The 9,762-nt window shown below is 43.3% G+C and overlaps 1 protein-coding gene across 1 annotated transcript; it reads left to right on the forward strand.

Moving 5' to 3' along the window:
* Positions 1-3,184: 3,184 nt before the first annotated feature.
* POPDC3 (popeye domain cAMP effector 3) lies at positions 3,185-5,935 on the forward strand. The gene is made up of 3 exons (XM_075554005.1): positions 3,185-3,669; positions 4,570-4,678; positions 5,654-5,935. Exons 1-3 carry the CDS (start codon positions 3,185-3,187, stop codon positions 5,933-5,935), a joined length of 876 nt encoding a protein of 291 aa, XP_075410120.1.
* Positions 5,936-9,762: the final 3,827 nt, after the last annotated feature.

Raw genomic sequence — 9,762 nt, forward strand, 5'->3', positions numbered from 1 at the left:
AAGAGGACAACCCGATTGGATTGAAGAAGTAAGGCCAGAGTGTTCCTTCACAAGGATGGCAAGACTTCATCCCACAGACTGTGAACGTGTTGTCAGGGGAGACGAGCCCCTGGAGAAGACCATCAGCCTTGGCCAAGCGGAGGAGCACTGAACAAGAGAACGGCCCTCGTGGAGATGGATTGACATGGTGGCTGCAACAATGGGGGCTCACGCATAGGAGTGACTGGGAGGAGGGCGCAGGGCCCTGCACTGTCCCTTATGTTGTGCCTAAGGTCATATGAGACGAACCGACTCCATAGCACCTAACGAGAACAACAAGAACATAATCTTACTCTCAGGCAGAGTGCATTGGAATGTAGATTATGTCCAACCGATCCAAGGAAGGCCAGTCTCTTAGAGGCTTACCTGGGATGCCCTTGATGGACAGTACTAGGGTCCAAATAGTCTTGAGTCTTTCCCTATCAGTCATGCCTTCACTGAGAGCCCTGGACCAATGTTATAAGCCCTTCTATCTATCTAACAATGTACGTGTCCCAATCATGGTCCTGTGCTCACGTCTGTATTCCCACCTTTAACTGTGATGTATGGATCTGCCACCCATCATGAGTTTGTGGCAGTTTCCTTTGCTCCATGGCTTCTTTAACTGGTGTCCTGACTGGATCCTCCTATGCCATTGTGACCTCGTGCTAATGGCGTCATCATCCCACTGATGTGTCTGTCTTTGGGTTGTTTGAGACTTAATGTATATTTGAGCTTGGGATCTCTTTTGTACTCTGAAATAAAACACACCAACCACTCAAAGGAAGAGAGATGAGGCCATCTGCACCAGCAAAGATGGGTGGTGGTTGTTGTTAGGTGCCAGTAAGGCAGTTCTGACTCATATCAACCCCATGTACAATAAAACAACACCCTGCCCTGCACCGTCCTCCCAATTGTTGTTATGTTTGAATTCATTGTTGCAACCACTCTGTCACTCCATCTCCTGCGAATCTCCTCTTTTTCCTTGCCCCTCCACTTTAATCAAGCAACATGCCCTTGTATCCAGGGACTGGTCTCTCCTGAAAGGATACCTGAAATGCATGAAACAAAGCGTTACCATCCTCAGTTTTTAAGGAGTACTCTGATTCTACTTCCGCTGAGACAAATCTACGTGTCCTCCTGGCAGTCCATGGTTGCTTTCAATACTCTTCATCCACACGAGGATTCAAATGCATCGTTGCTTCTGTGGCTTTCCCATTCATGTCCAGCTTTCACCTGCATATGAGGGGACTGAAAACATCACAGCTCGATCCAGAGGCACCGGAGTCCTCAAAGTGGCCTCACTGTTCTTTAACATTTGAAGGATATCTTATGCAAAAAGGTTTTCCCAACGCAATAATACATCCTTTGATTCCCTGACTGCTGCATCCATGACGGGCAATTGTGGATTCAAGAAAAATGAAATCTTCAGCAACTTCAATGTTCTTCCATTTATCATGATGCTATTAGTCCCGTTGTGGGGATTTTTGTTTGCGCAACTCAAAATTAGGAGACGCGGTGCAAGCATACTATTTTTATCATGGACTATACAAGGTATGAAAGTAGAAAAGTTGGAGGTCATCAAAAATTAAATGGAATGCACAAAGACCGATCTCTGAGGCATCTGTTCCCTGAAATGGACTGGGACTGGCCATTTTGAGTCAGATCATCATGTGGTTCACTTTGCCAGGAAGGACAAGTTCAAGAGCAAATGGCATCATATTCGTTGTGAAGAAAAACATTTCAAGATCTATATTGAAGTACAGTATTGTTTGCAATAGGATAATACCTATACACTAACAAGGAAGACCAGTTATGCAAATATTGTTCACATTTACCCACCAACCACTGCAGCTGATGACGAAGAAACTGAAGATTCTCCACCTTTTTCAGTCTGAAATCGATCAAGCATGCAATCAAGATGTATTGATAATTATTGACAATTGGAATGGAATAGTGAACAAAGAGGGACAGTTGGTAGTTGGGAAATCTGGTCTGGTGATGGGAATGAAATGACATGGTAGAATGTTGCAAGATCAATGACTTCTTTACTGCAAATACCCTTTTTCCCACAACAGAAATGGTGACTTTACATGTGGTCCTTGCAAGATACAACACACACGAATTGACTACATCTGTAGAAAGAGACGATAGGGAAGCTCAATATCCTTAGCCAAAATAAAGCCAGTGGCTTACTGTTGAGCAATCAATAGCAAACATGTAAGTTCAAGTTGAAGCTGGACAAAATGAAAAGACATCCACAAGAGCCAAAATATGACCTTGAGTATTTCCCACCAGAGTATCAAGAACAGATTTGCTGCATTGCGCACTGATGGCAGAGGGCTTGCTGAGCTGTGGGGTAATCTGAAGAGCATCACAGAAGAAGAAACCACAGGCCATTTGAAAGACAGGACAGAGAGGGCTAACGTGGGTGTCAGAAGAGACTCTGAAATGTCCTCTTGAGAAAAGAGTGCCCAAAACAAATGGAAGAAACACTGGAGTGAAAGAGCTGAACCAAGAATTTCAATGAACAGTGCAAAGGTTTAGCCTTGGAGACCCCAAGGAGCGGTTCTCTTCTGAATTATATGGAGCACTCTGAGTCATAATCGAATTGCAGTAGAGTCTGTTTTTTCATCTCAAATGATGCTGGGGGACCCTAAACTACTGTTATGGGGACTATCTGAGAATCGCCAAAGCGTCCTTGGAAAATATGTAGACAACTAAGTCATCTAATTATCAACACTACTGTAAATAACTCATTATTATCATTAAGCTTAGCTCTAAAATGTGCTTTTATATCAAAGAAATTTAATTAACACTCCACCTTTATAGGAAATAGTGTGTCAATTTGCTTAAATCACATTGATTCATTCAATGTGCCTCTATTCTCTTTATGTAATTAGTTGCTTTGTTTTTCTCTCTTTTATAGGAAGCAGCAAAATATTTACTGACTAGATCTAAGTCCGGAATCCAAATGAATGTAAAGAAATTGGCACAGGGTTCTTAGTTGTTCTCTGCCTGTGCACACCAAAGACTTCATCGCAACGCCAGTGCCCAGGCTTGCTGTGCTTTGTGAAGACAGAGTAAAACTCTGATGATGAAGAAGCAGACAACCGCAATTACTTGCATAAATATCTCCTAAAGTAAGCTGAAAAGTGAGCCAGCCATGGAAAAAAACTCAAGTTTGTGGAAGAACCTCGTCGATGAACACCCAGTCTGTACCACCTGGAAGCAAGATGCCGAAGTGGCCATTTATCACCTCGCCAGTATTTTCTTTGTAGTAGGTTTCATGGGCGGAAGTGGATTCTTCGGGCTCCTTTATATCTTCAGTTTGCTGGGGTTGGGTTTTCTCTGCTCTGCTGTGTGGGCTTGGGTAGAAGTTTGTGCAGCCGACATATTCTCCTGGAACTTTGTACTGTTTGTCATCTGCTTCATGCAATTTGTGCATATTGCCTATCAATTCCGCAGCATAACTTTCGCCCGAGAATTCCAGGTGCTGTACAGCTCCCTCTTCCAGCCTCTGGGGATCACTTTGCCTGTCTTCAGAACCATTGCTCTGAGCTCTGAGGTGGTAACATTGGAAAAAGAGCACTGTTACGCCATGCAGGGGAAAACACCCATTGACAAGCTCTCTCTGCTTGTTTCAGGAAGGTTTGTACTCTTGGTACTTAAGTTTGACTTCTCTACATTTATTTTTTCTGGTTTCCCCATCTCAGAGTAGCATAGCCATGGGTGGCATTTAGCACCTCGAGGCTTGAGAAAGACTTTGATATATGAGTCATTTCGAGTACACGGATTGTTTACTTGAAGCAGGAAACAATCTAGAGCCTGTCTCTTCCTAGAAATCAAATGATGTGGATCTTAAAATTAAAGTATGAATTTGTTTACTCTGTTTAGTTCCAGACTAATCACTGAAGGCCAAGAAGAAGATGATGCCACCTTCCAGTTGGCATTTTTAATATAGCATTCTTTTAAGTAATAGAGAAAATTTTAATTTGATAATTTTTTTTCTGTTTAGTCTAACAATCATTCATTGCTAGGAGGGGGAGAGGACTTTAAGAATATATATAATATATAAACTCTGAAAACAGAACTTTGGAGGAAGGAAAAAATAATGCAGATCTCTCATGCCTAAATGAAAGATTAAACATTTGGTTTACAGAGGGATGTACAGGCATGTATAATATTCGTATACACTCTCTTTTATCATTTACAATCTGATGAAGTGCTTTGAAACTTTTTTGTTGAAGTACATGTAAGTATACATACTCATACACACAAAAATACTTCTACACATATCATAGACCACAGCTTGATATTTCACTCAGCACCTCCAGAATCCTGTGTGAGGAACGTGGATACATGAACTTTGCAGAATGGTATGTCACCCATTGTAATGTATGAGTTCATTTGTTTCCCTTCGAAAGTCTAACAGGCAAGAAAAAATCTGAAAAGGCAAAAAGGTCATCAGAGATCTGAAATGCCACCACACCCCAATTACGTGCTGTCATTTTCCTTCTCTCACGAAGGGTGTTCTTTGTGTTTTTCTAGGATCAGAGTGACAGTTGATGGCGAATTTCTGCATTACATTTTCCCCTTTCAGTTCTTGGATTCTCCGGAGTGGGATTCTCTGCGGCCCACCGAGGAAGGTATTTTTCAGGTGAGGAAGTCCCTGGGCACACAGTGAAGGCTCCCACACAAATAAATAGCAATTGTCTACAAACAAATCAAACAGCAGGTGATGTGAAATAAGTTATACTGAATTGGGGGGTGTACTTTGCAGCCTGGCTCCCCAATTCTGTTTGACTCCTGTTGGCTAATGTCACACAAAGTCTGGCAATGAAGGGGAAGGACAGTGTTACAGATGACAGGAAACAGGCAGTGATATTCTAGAGGCTTCTTCTGTGAGACATGTTTGAAAATTAAAATATATTCGAGAGTTAACTGTATGTAAGCAAAACACAGCCAATGCGACAGTTTAGAAATACAACTAGAACAAAATATTGGCATTTATTGTAAAGTTAGTGGGGTTTTCAAAATTTTAAATGCTGATGGGGTTAGCTGGTTTGCTAGCAAGAAAATACCAAGCTTGTTCTCATTTCAGAGCTGCCACACACGGTCATTTTGAAAGATATCATGTCAGTAGGTTCCAGCTACCCTTGTATACTGTTCCTATGTTCCTATGAATATGTATAACATATGTATGTATGCAAATACATACACAAAGGATGTGTGTACATTCTACTTTTCTAATTTGCATTATAGAAATTGGGTTATGGTTAAATTTACACAGTCTCCAGGTATGACCCAGAAATTCTTCTCTGACATTAGCCAATTTTACTTTATGTTTCCATATCAAGTAGCTCTCCTGTGCAGAGCAGATGCCTAACTTTGGAGAGCAGGAAAATGGAGGATGGAGACGGCCCTGTGATTATTCATATTACAGAATGTGTCTCTAGTGCTATATCTCTCAAGATATCATTACTAAAGACTATGGATCTGGGAGGGGTTTTTAACCTAAAGGAAAAAGAACAAGAACATGAGATTCATTTAAAAGGTTGAGGGAGGGGGAGGAAAGCGGCAGGATTTTTCTTGCTGCCTAATTGCTGTCTCTGTGCGGTCTTACACTTTTCAGGTGACCCTAACGGCGGAAACGGATTGCCGCTACGTGTCCTGGAGGAGAAAAAAATTATATTTGCTCTTTGCCCAGCATCGTTACATCTCCCGCCTGTTTTCAGTGTTAATTGGTAGTGACATTGCAGATAAACTCTACGCTTTGAATGACAGAGTATACATAGGAAAAAGTTATCACTACGACATCCGGCTCCCCAACTTCTATCAACTGGCAAGTCCGGAAATACCAAGATCACCCCTGACTGAACATCTTCGGAATTCCAGACAGTATTATGATAAATGATGCAGAAACCTGAAGTTTCATAATTGCACAAGAGACTCCTTATCATTCCCCAAATGAAACAGCAAAATATAGAAAATTGTGCTCATGAATATTTTTGTAGATCAAACTCAAAGGCAAGACACCATTGCCAGCTGTTTTTTTCATCTCAACTGCCTCATTGTGAATAAATTTTACAAAAATGTCTTGTATTTCTTTTAAAAAATCATTTTATTGGGGGCTCATACAATTCTTATCACAATCCATACATACATGCATACATTGTGCCAAGCACATATGTATATTGTTGCCATCATTATTCTCAAAACATTTGCCTTCTACTTAAGCCCTTAATATCGGCTGCTCATTTCCTCCTCCCTCCCCACTTCCCCCACCTCATGAACCCTTCATCATTCATAAATTATTATTTTGTCATATGTAACACTGTCCAATGTCTCCCCCCGCCCGCCCTCTTCTCTGCTGTCCATCCCCCAGGGAGGAGGCTATACGTAGATTCTTGTAATCAGTTCCCCCTTTCTACCCCACATTCCCTCCACCCTCCAGGCTTCACCACTCTCACCACTGGTCTTGAAGGAGTCATCTGTCCTGGATTCCCTATGTTTCCAGTTGCTATCTGTACCAATGTACATCCTCTGGTCTAGCCAGATTTGTAAGGTAGAATTGGGATCATGATAGTTGGGGAGAGGGGGAGGAAGCATTTAAGAGCTAGAGGAAGGATGTGAGTTTCATCGTTGCTACCCTGCACCCTGCCTGGTTCATCTCCCCACAACCCTTCAGTAAGGGGTGTCCGGCTGGCTACCAATGGGCTTTGAGTCTCCACTCTGCACTCACCCACATTTTCAATTATATGATTTTTTGTTCTTTGATGCTTGATACCTGATCCCTTCGCCAGCTCGTGGTCACTGTCTTGTATTTCTTATTGTTATAACTGGTGGAGGGAGGGGTTACAGAATTATGGGTAGTTTGTCCTGCTCTGCATCAGACCTAGGTGAATGACATTTCCTATCCTCAAGTGTTTTCTCCGGTTTATTCGAATCCATTGTCTTACAATCCATTGAAGTGGGCATTGTTCCTCAGGAAGCAGCCACAGGGGTCCCAGCAGGAGCGTGGGGAGCTCCTGTCCACACTGACATTTCTGGAATTCACATTTGGCTGAAACCTCTAACTAAAGCAGGAAATATTGTCATGATGGACAGCAATTATTTCTGTTAAGTTACTTAATACCACTGTACACTAACTTCTTTTTTTTTTAACGTTTTATTAGGGGCTCATACAACTCTTATCACAATCCATACATATACATACATCAACTGTATAAAGCACATCTGTACATTCTTTGCCCTAATCATTTTCTTTTCTTTTTTTTTCCTTTTCTTTTTTTACATTTTATTAGGGACTCATACAACTCTTATCACAATCCATACATATACATACATCAATTGTATAAAGCACATCCATACATTCCCTGCCCCAATCATCCTCAAAGCATTTGCTCTCCACTTAAGCCCTTTGCATCAGGTACTCTTTTTTTTCCCCTCCCTCCCCGCTCCCCCCTCCCTCATGTGCCCTTGGTAATTTATACATAGTTATTTTGTCATATCTTGCCCTATCTGGAGTCTCCCTTCCCCCCTTTCTCTGCTGTCCATCTCCCAGGGAGGAGGTCATATGTGGATCCTTGTAATCAGTTCCCCCTTTCCAACCCACTCACCCTACACTCTCCCAGCATTGCCCCTCATACCCTTGGTCCTGAAGGTATCATCTACCCTGGATTCCCTGTGCCTCTAGCCCTCATATGTACCAGTGTACACTAACTTCTGTGAAGTAATTTAATATCACTGAAAACTAGAATCAATCCCAGCGATGATGTTATGACAACCTACAAGACTGCTTCTTGCTATAAACAATTAATCAACTTAATTTCGAATCAGTGACCTGCTTAAAAGAACAGTTCCTAGAAAACAAAGCTGTATAATCATGAGGGGAAAAAAAAGAAATCACAGCACGTGGCCACGAGGTCCGTTCCAGCCCAGGAAGACTCCATGCGCTTCAGGTAGAGCTGCACTCCGTTGGGTTTCCAACGGCAGTGGTCCTTGGGCCGCCAATCACCAGCCTCCTTTCATCTGCCCTGGTCCGTGACAGCATATTTCCTAACTGTCAATATCGTTAGCAGCTGAGTACTCCACCACTTGTGCCCCGTAAGGACATTAAAAAACAAAAAGACCTCGTGAACAAATAGGAAACATGCTGCACAGTATTTCAGTTGCACGTGCCTGCCTGGACGGGCAAGAGTCAGTGGTTTAGCAGGCAGCCTGGATGGCCACTAAAGGGCTCCTTGCAAATTCTCACTTCACCCCCCAAACACAGCAAAGTGTCCTAGAGCAAATCCCTCCTGCTTACAGCGAAGATGAACTTAGAAAGAGCCAGGCTCTTGGTCATAGGTAAACAGGCACGCCCTCTCTAGGAAGCTGGCCCTTTGAAGATTGTGTGCTACACAACATATTTGGTAGTAAGGCAGGATAAGGGAGCTTCAAAACGTTTGTACGGGAAAAACTGGAATGAAAGGATCATGGAGTTGTACCAACTTTTTGAAGTTCCCTGGCATTGTCACACATTTAACTAACACTTTTCTGACTGCCTGCTGGGCTTCCAGGGGGTCACTGGGTACTGGAGATACACTGGGCAACAATGCAGGCGGAGCTTCTGGGGGTGGAGTGGAGAGGAAAGAGAAAGACAATCGACCAGTACATCCATGGTTAGAAAGATGTCATAGGAAGAGATGAGTGAGGAAAGGTGGGAGTGAAGCGGTGTTCTGATTTGAATCATGCCATCAAGGAATGAGGCGAGAGCTTGACTAGCCTACGCAGGAAGCAGCGGGGAAGCTAGAATGGCTGCAGCAGAATGAGCGCCAGGAAGAGAAAGGTAATTGATAGCAGGCTGGGTGAGTCCTTGAATGTTGTGGTAATGACTTTGACTTTTATATCGAGGGTGACCAGGAGTCATTGAGGGGGTCCTTAAGCAGAAGGGTGATGTGATCAAGCCTATATTTTAATAGGATTTATCTGGGAGCACTCAGAGAATAGACTAGACTTTCCTCCATTTATCATGATGCTGCTGCTCTAGTTGTGAAGATTTGTGTTTCCTTTACACGGGGTTGAAATCCATACTGAAAGTTTGGGTCCTGGATCGTCATTGTCCAATGCCTGAAATCCTCTTGGCTCTAAAGCCTTCCTACCCAAACCCACAGCCTTTGTTTGAGTCTCTTCTGACTCGGAGCCGCGAGTCCCCTGTCATGACATTTTCAAGACTGCAAACTTTTCTGGGAGTAGATAGCCTCGTTTTTCTCCACCAGGTGCTGCAGAAAGGTGAGCAGTCTACCACTGAGCCGCCCCCGCCCCCAGCTCGTCCCTGTCGTCAGTTCACCTGATGGGTTTTCGGACAGGTAGGTGGTGGCTTACCTGTTGCTGTGATGCCTGAGCGATGTCGCTGCCATCTTCAGTCTCAGAACTTTCAGTGACACTTCTAGACCAAGAACTGAGTAGGAAGAGGGCCTAGACTGTCTGCATCTGAGGGACTCTGTCTCTGAAACCCTTGGGACTAGCAGAGCAACACCGTCGCGTGCTGGAAGGTGAGCCTTTCAGGTTGGAGGGCACTGAGGAAGAGCAGCCTTCTCAAAGTAGACTCAACTACAATGATGTAGATGGATGCTCGTCTCTAGAAATGCACCACCTCATGATTCACTTGCTGGAAAGTGTATGGTGTTCTCTGAGCACTTACAGATTCGTTTGTTCTCACTTCTCTGGATAAGCTCCTGACGTCATGTTGTCGCACTG

This window comes from Tenrec ecaudatus, chromosome 7 (genome assembly GCF_050624435.1).
Source record: "Tenrec ecaudatus isolate mTenEca1 chromosome 7, mTenEca1.hap1, whole genome shotgun sequence".
Taxonomy (NCBI): Eukaryota; Metazoa; Chordata; class Mammalia; order Afrosoricida; family Tenrecidae; genus Tenrec; species Tenrec ecaudatus.